At 43.3% G+C, this 20,000-nt stretch overlaps 1 protein-coding gene across 1 annotated transcript in view; it reads left to right on the top strand.

Moving 5' to 3' along the window:
- Window positions 1-6,494: 6,494 nt before the first annotated feature.
- The window catches only part of LOC145405046 (uncharacterized), a 38,878-nt gene continuing 25,372 nt past the window's right edge, over window positions 6,495-20,000 (top strand). Inside the window, exons 1-3 of the mRNA XM_080276546.1 lie at window positions 6,495-6,535; window positions 12,973-13,121; window positions 14,400-14,491. Coding sequence (XP_080132672.1) covers window positions 6,498-6,535; window positions 12,973-13,121; window positions 14,400-14,491 — 279 coding nt within the window. The 5' untranslated portion in view covers window positions 6,495-6,497. The remainder of the gene's footprint in view (window positions 6,536-12,972; window positions 13,122-14,399; window positions 14,492-20,000) is intronic.

A 20,000-nucleotide genomic window follows, 5' to 3' on the forward strand; every position in this document is an offset into this window, starting at 1 on the left:
AGGGAAATGTGGAGGAGGAGGACGAGGGAAGAGGGAGAGGGAGGGAGGGAAGAGACGAGGGGAAGCCAGTCAGGTGCCGCTAAGCATGTCCAGGCCACATAACCTTCACTTCTAGGGTCCACTTCCCCTCACTTCTATTTGCTCTCTTTCACTTCCCTTTGCTCTCTTTCACTTCCCATTGCTCTCTTTCACTTCCCTTTGCTCTCTTTCACTTCCCTTTGCTCTCTTTCACTTCCCTTTGCTCTCTTTCACTTCCCTTTGCTCTCTTTCACATCCCTTTGCTCTCTTTCACTTCCCTTTGCTCTCTTTCACTTACCATAGCTGTCTTTCACTTCTCTTCGCTTTCTCTTACTTCTTTTCCCTTCCCTTCACATCCTTTTGCTTCCTTTCACTTCCAATTCCATTCCCTCACTTCCCTTCATTTCTCTTCCCTTCCTTGTCTCCTCATTATATTCCTCTTCCATAAATATCCTTTCTTCTCCCTTTTTATTTTCTTTTATCTCCCCCTCCCTCCCTGCCTCCTTCCCTCCCTCCCCCCCTCCCTTCCTCCCTCCCTCCCTCCCTCCCTCCCTCCTGCCGTCTCTTTCTTCCTCCCCCCTCCCCTTTCCTACTCCCCCTCCTCCTCCTTCCCATCTTCTTTCTCTCCTCTCCCCCCCCACCTCCTTCCATTATCTCCACTTCTTCTGCATCTCCTCTCCTCTCGTCTCCTCTTCTCTCCTCTCCTCTCCTGTTTTCTCATGTCCTTTCCTCTCCTCTCCTCGCCTCGCCTCTCCTCCTTTCTCTCCCTCCTTGTCATCCTCTTACTGTCGTGTGGGATTGAGTACGAGAGAGAGAGAGAGAGAGAGAGAGAGAGCACTATTACCATAACCTTATTACGTCCCCCTCTTCCTTGTCTCTCTCTCTCTCTCTCTCTCTCTCTCTCTCTCTCTCTCTCTCTCTCTCTCTCTCTCTATCCGGTTATGTCTAGCTATCAATCACTCAATATGTATATGTCTGTCTGTCCATCTATCTATCGGTCTGTCTGTCTGTCTATCCATCTATCTTTATGTCTGTCTACTGACCCGTTTCCTTCCCATCTCTTCCTCTTCTTTCTTAACGATTCCCTTCCCTCTCTCTCCATTCCTTTCTTCCTTCACTTTTGTTTCTTTCCTCCCCTTTTCTCTTTCTTCCTTTCTCCTCTCTTCCCTTTCCTCTCCCCCTTTTCACCTCTCTTGCCTTCCCTTCCCCTCCTGTGCTCTGCTTTCCCTTCCATTCACTACGCTTCTCTTCCCTTCCCTCTCCTTCCCTCTCCTTCCCTTCCCTTCCCTTCCCTTCCCTTCCCTACCCTTCCCTTCCCTTCCCCTGCCTTCCCTTCCCTTCCCTTTATTCCATCTGTTCATGTATTCATTGATTCTGATTTCCTTCCCCCCGTCTCCTCTCTCTCTCTCTCTCTCTCTCTCTCTCTCTCTCTCTCTCTCTCTCTCTCTCTCTCTCTTTCCATCTTTTACCCACCGACATATCTTTCTGTTCTTTTTCTTTCTCACATCTGTCTTGTTCTTTCTCCCCTTTACTTTCCACTCCATCCCCCCGCCTCCTACTGAGAGAGAGAGACAGAGAGAGAGACAGACAGACAGACAGACAGAGACAGAGAGAGAGAGATCTTATAAGCACGGAATATTGGGGTATATGCGAGTTAAGTTTACAATTCTTTTCCTCCTCCTCCTCCTCTTTAGACACTCCAGGTACAAGAAATAAATAGTTTGAAGTGTTGGGCAAGAGAGAGAGAGAGAGAGAGCGTAGGCGGAAAAACAGCAGCAAGTGGTGCCAAGGAAAGGTAGGTATCGAGGTGTTTCAAGGACTAGTAGTAGCTCAGAATGTCTCACGACGTCGATGTAGTTGTCGAGAGAAAAGCAGAGTAAAGATGAAGACTACCCCCCACCCACCTCCCCCACGAAACAGCAAATACACCTTAGAGGAAGGGGGGGGGTGAGCGTGAGGTGAGGGAAGGAGCTAAGAAGAGTGGATGGGAATGGGTGGAGAGGTTGGGATGGAGGAGTAGAGAGAGTGAGGGGTAGGGATGGAGTGAGGGGGAAGAGTGGAAGGGAGGGAGGGAGAAGGAAGAGGATAGAACGGGATGGGGTAGGTAGTGGAAAGGAGAGAGGAAGAAGAAATGGAGGAAGAGGGGGGAAGAAGGGAGGAAGAGAGCAGGAACCGAAGGGAGGGAGGGGAGAGGGGGGGGATAGTGATGGAGACGGTAGTGTTAAGGCGGGCGGGATTGGTCTGGGTTGGCACTGCTACCCCCCCTCCCCTCCCCCTCTCGCCCTTCCCTTCCTCCCTTCCCCCTTCCTCCCTTCAAGGTCACCAGGCTCCGGTGATCACGTGTAGATACCCTCACGTGAGCCACATACATACACGAACACACACACCTACATGCACTTCTTACACGTACACGCCGCAAGTACAACTATGAGCAAAACTTGGCTGGCACTTGGCTAGCTGTGGCAGTGAACTGTGTTACATGGAATACACACACACACACACACACACACACACACAAACGTATTTCTTTCCATGAGGCCAGAGATACGTTCACCCTCTTCAGTCTGTTTTTTTTTTTTTTTTTCAACTGGCGATTTAATGCAGCTGAAGAATATTTTTGAACTTGAGGGGCTCAACACAGCCTTCATTAACCCCTTCACTACCAGGGGCTCTCCTAAGCTGAAGAAAATCGTCTGGTAGCAGTAAGAATGCTGAAAAATCGTCGTATTGAAGGGATTGTGATGGTAAATGACATGATAACAGCTCAGTATTCAAGATGGAGAGGTGGCAGTTTTAGGCCGTTATAATGAAGAGGGTATATTGTAATCGTTGTTAATTGAATGAAATTGTCTATTGTGAAGAATAAAGTGAAAATTGGTCCATATAATTAAAGGGATCATCCTTGGGACACCGAGTAGAAGAGGAGGAGGAGGAGGAGGAGGAAACAGTAGAAGAAAATTGGTTTACTTCACAGCACATGGAGACAGCGAGTGCATTTCGTTAAAAAGATCGGTGTCGTTGCAGTCACCAAGCAGCAACATGCATGGTGATGATGGCGTATCCAGTTGCTAGGCTGCCCAAATCATGCAGGGGTCTCGTGATAAGCCCTCGTGTATAAATAGCGGCTGGGGCCCGCTGTGATTGGCTGAGAGGGACTATGACGTGGAGGGCGCCGATTGCTGATTGGCTTAGAGGGGGTGTAACGTGGAGGACGCGGATTGCTAATTGGCTGAGAGAGGGTGTGACGTGGAGGACGCTGATTGGTGATTAGCTGAGAGGGGGTGTGACGTGCGGGGCGCGTATTGCTGATTGGTTGAGAGAGGGTGTGACGTGGAGGACAAGAATTGCTGATTTACTGAGAGAAGGTGTGACGTTGAAGGCTAGTACTGCTGATTGGCTGAGAGAGGGTGTGACGTGGAGGGAGAGGATTGCGGATTGGCTGAGAGAGGATGTGACGTGGTGGGCGCGGATTGGCGGCCTGGTTTTCCCGCGCACTGCCTTCATTGACTGGCCAAAGGAGGGACTATTGGACGGGTTGGGGTAGGGTTGAATGCACTGGAGAGAGTACATTGAGCAGTTTATTCCGATGGTTTACTTTCTGTGTTATTCCTGCTACTTTCGAACGGCTTGATTTCAGCCTTGGGGAGACCTTTCGACCCTAGCTGAGATGGAGTAGAGTAGGACTGAATGCACTGAGGTGGCAAGTCAAGAATACTTTTAAACCTTTAGGACTGAATGCACTGAGGTGGCAGGGCAAGAATACTTTGAAACCTTTGATTCCTATACCCATTGCCAAACAACTTATTTTTTAGGTCCCACCCCCTCACCCACCGTCCATGGAGTGAGGCCATAGACGTTAGGCCACGGCTTCAGGAAAGGGGCGGGCATAAAGACAAATTGCCTGACGGGGGATATAGGGTATCTCGACAGAACTAATTTTTCTGGTCAGTGGTTCCTAGGTTGGGGGACAGCGCCTCCCTCCCCTGAGTGGGCGTGAGGTGGGTAGCCTACAGAGGAGACGTGAATTGTTCAAAAAAGAATGATTTGTGTAAGAAAAATCTGAGTTCGTGTAATAGAAAATAAATATTTCTACAAATAAACTGGTCATATATCAGTAAATCTGTACGAATAAACTGGTCATATATCAGTAAATATCCACGAATAAACTGGTCATATATCAGTAAATCTGCACGAGTAAACTGGTCATATATCAGTAAATCTGCACGAATAAACTGGTCATATAACAATTAATCTACGAATAAACTGGTCATATACCCTTGCGAAACCAAAATATTCGTATCACAGAGACTCACTACTGTCCCACACCATCACCACCACCCACCCAGTTTTCCTTCACTCTCAACAGTATTAGGGTTATCTAAAGGTTGCATTGCCTCTCTCTCTCTCTCTCTCTCTCTCTCTCTCTCTCTCTCTCTCTCTCTCTCTCTCTCTCATGAAGGTATCATTAAGCTTTTGTTATATACGTTATAGTTTGACGGTAGTTCTTCGAAAATTTTGACTGATTCAGTATCTCACTTGAGTAAAACCTCCTCCTCCTCCTCCTTCTCCTCCTGCTCCTGCTCCTGCTCCTCCTTCTCCTCCTCCTCCTCCTCCTCCTGCTCCTCCTCCTCCTCCTGCTCCTCCTCCTTCTCCTCCTCCTGCTCCTGCTCCTCCTCCTCCTCCTGACTTCACCTATTAATAACCCGCACCAGGAAATCAGGAACGGAATTCTTTTTATTTGTTCTGGGGCGAGAGAGAGAGGGGGTGGGGGGGATTGATGTTTAAGATTGATGATGTGGTTTTCTTGTTGATATGAGAGATACGGTAAATTATTTAATGTTAATATGCGGAATGATGTGTAGTTCAAGACTGATGATTGATGTTTTTAATGTGTTTCTTGTCCATGTGAGAGATTTTAATATAATGTTAATATGAGATTGATGTGCAGTTGATGTTGATACGAGATTGATGTTAGAGATTGTGGTGGTAGTTGTGGTGATGTAGATCATAAGGAAGAGTTGTGGATCCCCCAGTTAGTGATAAGACTTGGATGAAAGCATATTAGATTAAGCTTTGTACGATTACTTTCCTATCCTCCTCCTCCTCCTCCTTCTCTTCTTCCTCCTCCTCCTCCTTTTCTTCCTCCTCCTCCTCCTCCTTGTTCTGCCTCTAAGAAGGAGGAAAAACAGAGTGATGGGTGGGAAAATAGCTGTGTGTGTGTGTGTGTGTGTGTGTGTGTGTGTGTGTGTGTGTGTGTGTGTGTAATATTGACACTATTTATCTGTATCAGTGTTTTTGTGTGTTTGTTTTCTCAGTGTTTGTTGTGTGAGTGAAAGTGACGCATGCGACCTTGAACGCTTGCCCACCATTGCGTCATTCCTGCAGCCTTCAGAATGCGTACAACAACTGGGTGTCTGAGAGAGGACTGGGTACAGCATGGAAAAATACATACACAACAGCAAGGTGGTTATAAGAGAGAGAGAGAGAGAGAGAGAGAGAGAGAATTGTTGCCCTTTCCCTGTTGTTTATATTTCAGTCTCAGAAACCTTGACAAGTCTGAGGTGATCGATGGTTATGTAACGCGGCCACCCACCTCATTCTTAACCCCTTCAACCCTATGACCTCTCTCTCTCTCTCTCTCTCTCTCTCTCATATGCATAACTTCGATTGTTCACTCGTTCAAGTTCTTGTTTACCGTCAGTGCTGAGTTATGTGTTATTGCGTTTTTAGGCGAATTTAAATTTGTTATTCTGGGGATTGATTTGGTTGGGTTAGAAACTGACAAGGAGAGTGTATGTGTGTGAAATGAAGGGGTAGGGGGAGGGGAAGACCGAGGATAAGATGTGGGAAGAGGGTGGAGAGGTATATGAGAGAAGAGGGTGTGAGTTGGAGAAAGGACAGCCAGATAGCTGAGGATTTTAATGTTGGTTGTGGTAGTCTTGGAATCAATCGTGGTGGTGGTGGTAGGGGTGATGAAGATGATGATGTATATTTTTAGTCGTTGTGGTGGTGGTAGGAGTGATGAAGATGATGATGTATATTTTTAGTCGTTGTGGTGGTGGTGGGAGTGATGAAGATGATGATGTATATTTTTAGTCGTTGTGGTGGTGGTGGGAGTGATGAAGATGATGATGTATATTTTTAGTCATTGTGGTGGTGGTGGGGACGGTGATGCATGTCTCTAAAGGTGGTTAGTACTCTTGGAAATTTCGGAAAATGCAAGGTTTTACAGATGTCATTGATTGTCCTTAGATTATCCATTAAAACTCATCTGTTATCTGTTCCTGAAATCATGCACTGATTCTGAAACGACGAACGTTTATTAGAAATTTCAATCACTTTATTCAGCCAAATGTCGGTCTGCATCATAGATATATATTTTTCCCGTTTTCCTTTTTTTTTTTAAATATATATATAATTCCCGTGATTTATTTCTGTCCCTAACTTATTTTTGTCTCTCGTTTCATGCCAGATCTGTAATGGACGATGACGCAGACGAGAAGGATGACGTCAAAAGGTGAGTGGCCAATGGGGAGCCGGACTGTGAGGATGCTAACCAATAGGAAGGCCGAGATGGTATGACGTTTTTATAGCGGACCAATAGGGAGACTTGATTGGTGTGACGTCATGTTCAAGGACCAGTAGGAAGGCTTGATTGGTGTGACGTCATGTAACCATTTTCAAAGACCAATAGGGAAGCTAGGTTGGTGTGACGTCATGTTTAAGGACCAATAGGGAGGCTGGGTTGGTGTGACGTCATGATTCCCTTCCTCTCCCCTACTTTTATTTAATCTTCTGACCTTCCTATTTCCTTTTACGGTTTTGTCGAGGATTTTATTTCCGTGTAGAGCGATTTATTTTGTATTGCATTATACTTTTATTTTCTGAGTGGTGCGTTACGCAGCCAATTCTTGTTTTGATGTTTGTCAGTGATGTAGCTTTTTGAAGTGTGTTACGCTGTCAGATTCTCCTGAATTCTCTCTCTCTCTCTCTCTCTCTCTCTCTCCTCGAACTGTATTGGATTAGGAATGAGACAGACGGACTGACACATTCTCTCTCTCTCTCTCTCTCTCTCTCCTCGAACTGTATTGTTGGATTAGGAATGAGACAGGCGGACTGACATTCTCTCTCTCTCTCTCTCTCTCTCTCTCTCCCTCCTTTGTGTCTATTTACGGTCATAAATGTATATAGTTGTTTGTCCTGGTCTATTTTTGTTACCACTTCTTCCTCTCTCACTCTCCTCTTCCTCCTCCTCCACTTCTTCCTCTCTCTCTCTTCCTCCTCCTCCTCCTCCTACGATGCTTGTGCGCTCTAGTAAACACACACACACACACACACACACACACACACACACACACACACACACACACACACACACACACAAATGGGTCGTTGGCGGGTGGGTGACTGTAGATAGATCGATTCATGGATCTGTAAATAGATAGATGGGTGGATGGATGGATGGATGGATAGGTGGGTGGTTGTATGGGTGGATGATAGATATCTTGGAAGATTACTTAATAGTTAGGCAGATAGGTTGATAAATAGACACGTAGCTAGACAAATCGATACCGGTAAAGTCGACAGATAGATAGGTAGGCAGATAGACTGATAGATAGATAGAATAAATATAACTGAGGGTGTTATTCATTTAATATCTTGTAAAATAACTGAAGTTGCTTCGTTGCATCCTGTGCTGTTAGTTTGTATCGTGCATCGTGGTTGACCTTTTATATTCGTAGAGAGAGGCGTAGAGGAGAGAAATTTGTTGTTTATCCTTGTGCGTGTTTGTGTATCTGCATGTTTGTGTGTGCGTGTATATATATATATATATATATATATATATATATATATATATATATATATATATATATATGTATATATATATATATATATATATATATATATATATGTATATATATATATATATATATATATATATATATATATATATATATATATATATATATATATACACACGAGGTGTGTCAGAAAAGCTTGGATTTGAAATATATCTTTTGTGACATCAGTCCTGGAACTTTTCTGACACCTCGTATGTATATGTGTGTGTGTGTGTGTGTGTGTGTGTGTGTGTGTGTGTGTGTGTGTGTGTGTGTGTGTGTGTGTGTGCATTTTTTGTGTTTATCCTGACTCACTAACACTCATTACTGTATGCTATGTACTCGTATATAATACACCTGCTTGTCCTATGTGCAGTATCTTACCCGTGTCTGTATCCCCTGTCAGTATCCCGCCTTCGTATTTTTCCTCTGTACCCTGTCTTTGTAGTTATTCCGTGTCTGTATCCTTTCCCTCTTCATATCTTTTTCAGTATCCTTCCCCGGTCTGTATAACTACCATACTGCTCACCCACCAAAAAACTATTTGGTGGTCCTGGATGCAATGGACATCGAAATTTGTAGAAGGGAAAGCGTGTTTGATTGGTAGCGCTGGTAATCTGGAATGCTTGGTCCATGTGCCATACCTCAAGGGTGCTGATTGATTTTTTAAAAGGTGTACATCACGTCTGCTTACTCTGTGTTTGTGTATCTTAGCATGTATCCTGCATCCGATTAACATTGTCTTGAATCCTTTAACTACCTTACTCCTCGAACTCCTTGTGGGTGTGAGGTGTATTATCCGATGGCCGTGTCGGGTGAAGTGATATGTTGTAAAGTAAGAGGTCACTTCACCACTGGATTATCGTACAGGATTGATTAAGACTCCGGTACTCTGCCCAGATATTGGATTCCAACATAGTCCTACTCATCTGTATCAGTACGGTACGGATTTGTGGTAGAGTATGTTGTTGTTGTTGTTTATCCTCGGTCAGGCTGGCTGAGCAGACCTGTCGACCACAGGTATGCAACTGTTTCTGTGGAGCCGTCCTACAGTCACATTACAGTACATACGGTACATCGTGTTGGGATCCGTCACCAGCATGTTGTAGACAGCGCCTCACCAGGGTTGGATTAGGATTCTTTCCCTCGGCGAGGAGCAAGGAAGTATGGGGAGGTTTGGCTCCCGAGTGAACGCCGCAGCTGCTCCACCACATGTAGGCTCCTCGTCAGTGCCTGGCATATAATGCAAAAATGTCAAATGTAACATGGGGTTATACCTCGCTTTTCCATTGTGTAAGTGTGTCTGGTGGTGCCCGTATCGGATTTAGAGTGTAAGTTTTTGTACACATCTGTAAGATTGTGTAGCTACCTCCTAGTAAATTGATGTGTACGTCCTTGCAAGTTTGTGCACATCCTTGTAATTTTATGTGTACACTCTTGAAAATTTATGTGTACATTCACAGCTGACCCTGACCTCATCCACAACTAACCTCCCTTAAAAACAAAAAAAATAGTTCCGGGAAAATCTCTCTAATTGGCACGTCCCATTAAAAACCTCTTGTTCGCTCAATCAATCCAGCCGAAACGAAAATAAAGAAATGTAAAGATATAGTAATCCAGCCACATCTCTACCACATCTCTGCCACATCTCCGCCACATCTCACCAGCATCTCTGCCACAAGTACCACATCTCAGCCGCAACTCTGCCACATCTCAGCAGCGTCATTGCCACGTCTCAGCAGCATTTCCACCACATCTTAGCAGCATCTCTACCACGTCACAGCAGCATCTCTGCCACATCTCACCAGCATCTCAGCCACATCTCACCAGCATCTCTATCACATCTCTACCATATCTCTGCCACATCTCAGCAGCATCTCTATCACATCCCTACCACATGTCTGCCACATCTCCATCACATCTCTACCACATCTTATCAGCATCTCTGTCACATCCCTACCACATCTCTGTCACACCACAGACAAACAAACACTCACACAGCTTTAAGTAATCGTGGAATCTAGGGCAGCCTTAATTATAACCTTTACCAGCCACATCCCTACCTCACCTCCACCACACCTCTACTATGCCTCCGCCACACCTCTACTATGCCTCCGCCACACCTCTACCACACCTCCGCCACACCTCCACCACACCTCTACTACGCTTCCGCCACACCACTACCACACCTCTTCCACGACATTCTACCACCACCACCACCACCACAGTCACCACCACAACAACAGCAGCAGCCATACCATACCATCACTCCACTCCCACCACCACCATCATAACAACCATACCACCACCACCACAGCTATCACCACCACCACACCCTGAAAATGAAATCCCAAAACTCAGGTGATGTTAAGTGCTGCAGTGTTATGTAAAAAGGGATGGTGTTATGGTGTTAACTGATACCTGTTGATTAATACAGGTAATGACCATACACCCACACCTCTCACCTGTGGGAACGGAGAATGACCTGAGAATAGTGAAAAACTGAAATGGGTGGGGAAAAGAATAAAATAGGAGAGAGAGAGAGAGAGTGAAACAATGGCATGGGATGGAAAGAGAGTGGCCAAGGAAATAGTGAATGAAATGGGAGAGAAAAAGTGAGAAATGGGAGAGAAAAAAGGTGTAATGGGAGAGAGAGTGAACTGAGAGAGAAACAGAGTGAAATGGGAGAAGGAAAAAGATTGAAATGGGAGAGAGAGAAAGAGTGAAATGGGAGAGAGAAAAAGAGTGAAATGGGAGAGAGAAAAGAGTGAAATGGGAGAAAGAGAAAAAGAGTGAAATGGGAGAGAAAGAGTGAACTGAGAGAGAAAAAGAGTGAAATGGGAGAAAGAGAAAAAAAGTGAAATGGGAGAAGAGAAAAAGTGAAAATGGGGAAAGAGTGTCATCTCAGGAGTGAAGTGGGAGAGAAAGAGTGAATGGAGGGGAAGGAGTGTAGTGGGAAGGAAAGAGTGAAACAGTGGCGTACAGAGGAAAATAGTGTGAGAGGGAGGGAGAGAGAGAGAGAGAGAGAGAGAGAGATTTTGTGTAGCTACCTTATTTTCATTTTTTTTTGCTTCCTCGTGTGTGTGTGTGTGTGTGTGTGTGTGTGTGTGTGTGTGTGTGTGTGTGTGTGTGTAATTCACCGGGTCGGTCAGGATCACTTGATGGTCGTGATCGTCAGCTTTTACCCTCCCGGAAGGGAGCTGAGAGCTCATATAGTCCGATCTAAGGGCAAGGCTGTGACCTTCACACACGCATACACCCGTCCCCTTGCTCAAGGGGGACAGTAACCACCCACTTCGTCAGTGAAACTTTTCGCAACCTGAGCGAGGCGCGAACTCCCGTCTACCAGATGGCAAGCGAGAACGTTACGTGTGTGTGTGTGTGTGTGTGTGTGTGTGTGTGTGTGTGTGTGTGTGTGTGTGTGTGTGTGTGTGTGTGTGTGTGTGTGTGCACGCGCGCGTGCCTGCCATGTTCTCTTGCTTCTCCCTCCCTTGAGACAGACCAGTCCCGAATGATAGATATGTGTGTGTGTGTGTGTGTGTGTGTGTGTGTGTGTGTGTTTGGCGTTGTACATGCGTTAATATCTCATTCTGTTTCTTTGGTGTGTGTGTGTGTATGTGTGTGTGTGTGTGTGTGTGTGTGTGTGTGTAATATGTTTTATGGGTGATACGTGTGGGTGTATTGAACGTGTGATTAATGGGAACGTGTCCTTATGTGTATGTATGTGTGTATTAGCCTATATTGTGTGTGTGTGTGTGTGTGTGTGAGAGAGAGAGAGAAAGAGAGAGCTGAGGGAAGGTTTATTTAAGCGAAAAAAATCCATAGATATAGATTGTATTTTGTTTAGATATTGACAGTTCATGTTTGTTTTTTATGTGTTTATTGCGTTTAGGTTTATATAAGAGGTATGGCAGTTTTTTTTTTCTTTTTTCTATGACTTGGCTACCTGGCTTTATGTGTGTGTACGTGTAATTGTATATACTGTATGTGGGATTATATATTTGTATGTATGTATGTGCGAACGTATGTGTATATGTTAGTGTAATGTGTATGTTTGTGTGTATGTGTGTGTGTGTGTGTGTGTGTGTGTGTGTGTGTGTTTGTGTGTGTGTGTGATGTATGATTAACCCTGATTTGCTACACCTACCCCAGGGCAGTACGGTATATAAAAGTGTAATGAAAAATAGATGGTGATAACATACCTGTGCCCTTAATAATAACAACAGTAATAATGATAATAATAATAGTAGTAGTAGTAGTAATAATAATAATAATAATAATAATAATAATACCGTAAGGACTCACCGCTCCAGATAACAATCCATGTGTCCTTCAAACAATACCTGCTTACTCAACTGTAGCTTCATTACTGCAGACCCCATCATAGCCATAGAATAGGAGAGTACCGCTTCACAATGCCTGTTTTTGATGATGATCTTTATTTTTACGACACCTATCCTCTTTCCCCATATGCGCACACCTGTGTACACACACACACACACACACACACACACACACACACACACACACACACTTTTATCATCACATACACCCCTACACCCACACACACACCTTTCCCTGTTCACCACCGCGTAAATACACCACACCACACCCACACACCAGCATACAGTACTCGCACACGTTTATGCCCTTGAACCACCACAACTATACACCACTGCAGTCAGCCACCAGCGCACACATACACTGGCACACGCACACACTCACCACACCCATACATCACCACACCCAAACATTACAACACCCACACACTACCACCAGCACTAGTTATCATCCTAGTCATCATTCCTTTTGTACATTACTACGTCTCTTCCATACCCACACCACCACCACTACAACCACACTGACCTCCTTTTTGCCACATCACCACCACCACCACCACCACCACCACCACCACCATACTGACTTTCAATCTTTCTCCTACATTTTACGTCACTGCCATACCACACCACACTACTACCACCACCACCACCACCACCACTTCACTGACTTCCTCATTTCTCCTCCATTACCACCACCACCACACTGACCCCCTCATTTCTCCTCGATTACCAGCACCACCACCACACTAACCCCTCCTCTCTCCCTTCAACAGAAAGTCCCGCAATCTGTCGGAGAAGAAGAGACGAGACCAATTCAACCTCCTCATCAACGAGCTGTCAACCATGGTGGCTTCAAACAACCGTAAGATGGACAAGTCAACCGTCCTTAAAGCCACCATCGCCTTCCTCAAAAATCAGAAAGGTGAGCATGATTCTTTGGGACATTCTTGAGGAGTGAGCATGATTCCTAGAGATTCACTTGAGGAGTCTTGTCAGAGGTTTTAGATTAGGTAGGTTGATGTGTGAGAATCTGAAAGGTGAGGTGGATTCTTGGAGGTTAACTTAAGGATTCTTTTATGATGTCTTAAATTTGTTAGGTTTGTGTAAGAGAGTAGGAAAGATGAGGATGATTCTAAATTAAGTACTGTTTAATGATACCTTTGCCGAGACAGGTTTCTTGGAGACAGACAGACAGACAGACAGAGATTAACTTCATCCCGCCGTTGGAGATAAACATCTTTGGTTTTCCAGACTGAGGTCACATTCAGTTGCCATGCCAACACCTAAGCCTGTAATGAATAAATATATATATATATATATATATATATATATATATATATATATATATATATATATATATATATATATATATATATAAAGCTCCTCAGTTAACCACTTCAGCACGAGAACATCTTATTTAATCCAGCCACCACCATTTAGATCATAGTCAGTTGAGGAAAGACCTCTTGGTAGAGCAGTACTAGGGTTGGGTATAAAGTCTACGGATAACGCAACCACGTTTTCATTCACTCCATCCTTAACTCCTTTAAACCGGTGACTTAGCATGGTTTATTCTCTCTTGATGCTTCCGGATTATTTTATTCAGCTTAGTACAGTCTTCGGAATGGAGGAGCTTTATGTTTAGCTTTCACTAATTCCATTCCCAACAAGTCTAGGTCATTCATTCTAACTACATTTCATGCATATTATCGATACAGATGATTAAATCGTACTGTGTTGCGGGGGACGGATTATGCAAATGCGCATTATTGAAAAACCGAGTCCGGAATATCAGATCATGGTGTGTTGTGGAGTACGGACCTTTGAAGTATGGGTTATTGATACAGGGGTTCGGAGTAATGAATCATGGTGTGTTGCGGGATATGGAGTATTGAAAAACTGAGTCCGGAATATCATAAGGTGTGTTGCAGGTACGGATTAGTGAAGTACCGGTACAGATGATTGATATACTGGGAATTTTGAATCGTGGTGCGTTGCGATGTACGGATTATTGAAAAACCGAGTCCGGAATATCAGATGGCGTGTTCCTGGGTACGGATTATTGAAAAACCGAGTCCGGAATATCAGATGGCGTGGTGCTGGGTACGGATTATTGAAAAACCGAGTCCGGAATATGAAATCATGGTGTTCTACGGGGGCTGCTTAGAGTAATGAAGTGTCTGTTTTATTTTATTTACAGAACACTCTATCCGGCCGCAGAGTAACGAGATTAGGGAAGACTGGAAACCGTCCTTCTTGTCCAACGAGGAATTCACTCACCTTATGCTCGAGGTAAGGATCAAAATATTTCTTTTATATATACAGTATATATATATTTTTTATTTTTTCCTCTTGTGCCTTGTATTTTTTTCATTAATGTCGTCTGTTTTTCTCCTCCTCCTCCTCCTTCTTTCTTTGATTGGATGCTTGTTGATTCTCTCTCTCTCTCTCTCTCTCTCTCTCTCTCATTCTTTTCAACTGACCATTTGACAACTAAAAAAAAAAAATGTTTAGTTAAGTCTTTCAATCATGGTAAATGCCCGAGTGACCTGCTGATCTATGGATATCTATTACACTGATTGTCTTTATCTCTGTGGCAAAGTTCTCTCTCTCTCTCTCTCTCTCTCTCTCTCTCTCTCTCTCTCTCTCTCTCTCTCTCTCAGCGTCTGTACCTTTTCTGTGCTACAATAAATGGAATTATGACATTATTTATTTATTTGTTTGTTTGTGTTGTGAAGAAGGTATATATTATTATATAGTGGTATATATCTGTATGTTTATATTTATGCAGAAGTAAGATGGTATGTATGCATGTATCTGTCTATCTGTCTGTCTGTCTATCTATATCTGTCTGTCTGTCCGTGTCTCCATCTTTTCGCCCGTATGTCTGTCAGGGTTTCTTTCTCCTTTTTTTTTTTTATGTTTCCGACTCTGGGCATAGGATTCACAGCCTGCTATCAAGGCCTAGTAGTCCTCCTACATGCCATTCACCTCTTCATGTCACCACTTCGGCGCTAAGACTCACCGTCCATATTGAATACATGATAGGGCTGTCTCATACAGGACTGGTGTAGTGGTATTAGCGGGGGTATTTTTACGACATGTCGGCAGGTCTTCTAGTAGATCAGTAAGGTCTGATTTAGAGAAATTCAAATCCTTAAACTGTTCCCTGCCCCGGCGGGAATTTGAACCTGGGTCCGGTAGGACTGCAGGCTACTTTCTACCGATTGAGCCACCGCCTCCCCCACCTGCGTCCCTGTCTTCTGTCTGTTTGTACCTGCGTGTCTGTGTCTGTCTATTCTGTCTGTCCCCCTGTCTGTCCATCAGTCTGTCTGTGTTTTGCAGCTTGTCTCCGCTTCCTGTTTGGAGTGGTGTTAACAAGGAGCTCTCACGCCATGTCTGTCCCTCCTCAGTAACGACCCCTGCCTCCATTGTCACTGTTTTAATAGCATAATGCACAGGTCCCCTTTTGTGATGTTTTTCTCTTCCCTGTTCTCATACTCTCCTCTCCCCTCCTCTCTTGCATCATCTTTTTTTTTTCTCTTTTCCTTTCTGTTTCCTTTTTTTCCTCTTCTTTTTTTCCATAATATTCTTCTCCCCTCTTCTTCCCTCCCCTCCCTCCCCTCCCCTCTCCTCTCCTGTCCTCTCCTCTCCTCTCCTTTTCTCTTATTCGTCTTATTCCATTCTCCACTCGTTCTGTTCATTTTTATTCTTCTTTTCACGTCTCTCCTCTCCTCTCCCCTCCTCTCCTCTCCTCTCCACGCCTCTCCTCTCCTCTCCTCCCTTCTTCTCTTCGCATTGCTTCTACTCTTTCCTTCTTTTAACTTGTCCTCTCTTCCCTTTTCATCTATTATCTCTTTTCCCCTTAGTTAATCAATCTCCTTTCTCCTCCTCCTCCTCACCTCTCCTCTCCTCTCCTCTCCATTCCTCACCTCTCCTCTCCATTCCTCACCTCTCTTCTCCTCTCCTCTCCTCTCCTCTCCTCTCCTCTCCTCTCCTCTCCTCTCCTCTCCTCTCTTCCCCTCCTTTCCTCTCTTTTCTTCGTTCAGTTACCATTACGTTCTTCACCCAAAAGACAATTGTTATAAGGTAAAAACAACACATTACATGGGTACGATTTTGTGTGTGTGTGTGTGTGTGTGTGTGTGAGAGAGAGAAAGAGAGAGAGAGAGAGGGAGAGAGGGAGGGAGAGAGAGACCAGGATAGTGGTAGAAATGTGGGTGTAGAGGTTATTAAGAAAGTTTGGTGGACAGGTAATTAGATGGTTGAGTGGTAAATAGGTTAATAAGAGAGAGAGAGAGAGAGAGAACCGGATAGAGCCAGGCGTATTTTTAGCGTGACCTCTTCCCTTTAACACGTAGTTCGAGGTCACGTGAGGTTGCGGAGGTCACGTGATGCGGGGTCAGGTGGTCAGGTTAACCCCTTCATGTTTCAATAGTCTCTCTCTCTCTCTCTCTCTCTCTCTCTCTCTCTCTCTCTCTCTCTCCACGGAATATACCTTCTTCGTACTGAAGGGGCTAAAGATTAATCATAGAGAAGCTGGGAATGATAACCAATTCAATGTTACCGCCTTCAGTAGTAATAATCATCATCATCATCAATAGTAATAATAATAATAATAGTAATAATAATAATAATAATAATAATAATAATAATGATAATGATAATAATAATAATGATAGTAATAGTAATAATAATCATCATCATCATCATCGTCAAAATAGTAATTAACTGGTGGCGTCATAAGCGGTTACCGGTGACGTCACGGAAGCCATATAACATCAGAATTAGCGTTACTGTTATCCTGTTATTTCCACGTAATAGTAACACTTTAAGAATTCACGTGAAATTTAATGACTGGCATTTTAAAAATTCATTTAAACTTCATTTACTCTGACACTAAAAAATCACGTGAAATATTATACCTTCGGCACTTTAAAAATTCACGTGAAATTTAGTCACTTTAGAAGTTCACGTGAAATTTATTAACTCTGGCACTTTAAAAATTCATATGAAATCACTGTGGCTGTTTAAAAATTCACGTGAAATTTATTAACTCTGGGACTTAAAAATACCGCGAAATTTAATTACTCTGCCACACGTGAAATTTAATCACTAATGCCCTTTAAAAGTCACGTAATTTAATCACTGTGGCACAATAAATGCACGTGAAGTTTAATAACTGGCAATTTAATAATTCACGTTAAATTTAATTACCCTTGCACTTTAAAAATTCACGTGAAATTTAGTTAACTTTGGCACTGACGGTTGTAAGATTCACGTGATATGTAAAATTCACGTGAAATTGAATGCCTATTGAGCCTAGCTTTATTAACCTGGTATTTTTTATTCACTTCTCCAGGTGAATAAAATCGTCATACATTATTCAGAATTTACCTCAGGCCAAGTACACTGTATTAACCCCTTCAGACCGAGAGCACTAATTAACCCCTTCAGTTCGAGTGCTTCCTCTTTTCATGCCATCTTTTTTTCTTTTAAGAGAGCGTTCCAGTTTGAGGAATTTGATTTTTTCAGATGATTATGTATGTACAGTATGTGGTGTGTATGTATGTGTGTGTATGTATGCCCTGTGTGTGTATGTATGTATGAATGGATGGATGGAGGTGTATGTATGTGTATGTATATATGGATGGATATATATGTATGTATATATGTATGTTTGGTTGTATGCATGTATGTATGTATGTATACAGATAAATACACGGATACATAGATAGGAAGATAGGCTAGATAGATAGATAGATAGATAGATGTTCCACTCTTTAGATCTGATTAATTAGAAACACGGTATGTCTCGTGTTCTTGTTACCCTAATAAAGTGTTTGCGTAACAGCACGTGTCTGGCGACTTATTTACGGGGGTGTTATAGGTCACGTGATTAATGAGGGGATTGGCAACACGTGAGGTGAGGCAGTGACGTCAGAGGGGTAGGCCGCCCGTCTGGGACACATATAAACACACTTGGTACACACACATATACACACCTGGTACACACTCATATACGCCTGGTACACACACACACACACACACACACACACACACACATACTCACTCACACCTGGTTTATACATTTCACCTGCCTACACACCTGTCAGATTAGCACCTTGGCACCTTCAGGCCGATTACGTTTTATTACCTTCTCATCGTTGGTAGAGGTTAGGGTATGTATTCACCCGTCTGTCTGTCTGTGGAAGATAACTCAGAAAAGTTGTTCATGGATTTCGATGAATTTTGGTGGATAGGCGGGCAATGGGTCAAGGAAGAGTTGATTAGTTTTTGAGGCGGATGTAGGTCCGGATGTCTAAATTGTAAGTTTTATTAACATTGGCGGAGGTATGCACTCTCCGGAATTGTGAAACGGGGCAGACTAAGACCGTAGGGTTAATTGACTGTGCGACTAATATTCGTTTGATAGGAGAGAGAAATTATAGTAGTAAATCATTAATATTATTGATCTACCGGTATGTGGAGGTTTGCACTATCCACGCATCTCGAAAGGAACGGATCTTAGAGTTGTCGCTTTGTTATTTATTTTTTCTTAGAGAGCAATCTTGCCGACTCCTTGCCTTTAGTTCCTTCTTCCTTGCATTAAAAAAAAAAAAATAGTGCTTTCTATATGTAGGTAGATAGGCACGTAGATAACTAGATGGTTGGATGGATGAATAGATAGATGGATAGATAGTTAGATAGAAGAAATTGATTCATAGGGAAGAGGTTGCAGATTTCCGTTTTTTATGCCACTTTTTGAACAGCGCTGAGTTTGGTCTATTCTGTCTACCTGTCTATGTATCTATCTATTCATCCCTCACATACCACCTTCTTGTTAATCTATATCTCCATCCATCCATCCATCTATCTATCTGTTCATCTATCTACCCATCCATCTATCAGTCATTCCACCTACCACGCCACCTCCACCTACGCTTGCACTCCACACGAACCTAATCAGCGGAGGAGGAGGAGGAGGAGTATGGAGTGTGCCAGCGTTCCCATGGCAACGGGGACGCCACACCCGGACAGCTGATATCGAGTGTAAACAAACCAACGCGGGACCGAGCCCTGTGTATCTGTCTATCTGTTCTTCTATCTGTCTGTCTGTCCTTACTCTGGTCCCGCCTTAAATCTGTCCATTAATCTGTCTGTCTTTCTATCCTTACACTGATCTCGCCTTATATCTGCCCGTTAATCTAATATTTCTCTGTCTATCGGTTTCTGTCTCTCTGTCTCTTTCATTTGTCCTTCTTCGCATATCATCTTCATATCTTTTACGTTTGATTTATATGTCTGTCTTTCCTCGTATTTTTTGCTTTACTTGTCTGTCTGTTCGTGTATCAATGTATCTACGTCTGTAAGTCCTCGTTTGTCAATCTCTCTCTCTCTCTCTCTCTCTCTCTCTCTCTCTCTCTCTCTCTCTCTCATGTGCTGAGGTCGTCCACGTGTCACCAGCACCACATAATTATCACCCCACATTAGCCTACCTGTATTGATATCTGGTCGGCTGTCTGAAGATTTGAAAAGATTGATTTGATTTCGACGCGGACCTGAGTGGAATTTTGGAATGCATGATAATAAAAAAAATAATGAGAAAAACCTTCAATATATTACATGAGAGAAATATATATATGAGTTTTGAGGCGGTAGTAATTTGAAAAAGTTTGATAGAATTCGGGAGATATAAATAATTTTCTTGAAGAGAGTACTTTGTAAAGAAATTGTTTTATATGCGAGTTAATGATTTTTTTAGTTCATTATAAAGAAATATAATAATAATAGTAGTAGT

This window comes from Coenobita brevimanus, chromosome 65 (genome assembly GCF_032717465.1).
Source record: "Coenobita brevimanus isolate Jiangsu-jjx chromosome 65, ASM3271746v2, whole genome shotgun sequence".
Classification (NCBI taxonomy): Eukaryota; Metazoa; Arthropoda; class Malacostraca; order Decapoda; family Coenobitidae; genus Coenobita; species Coenobita brevimanus.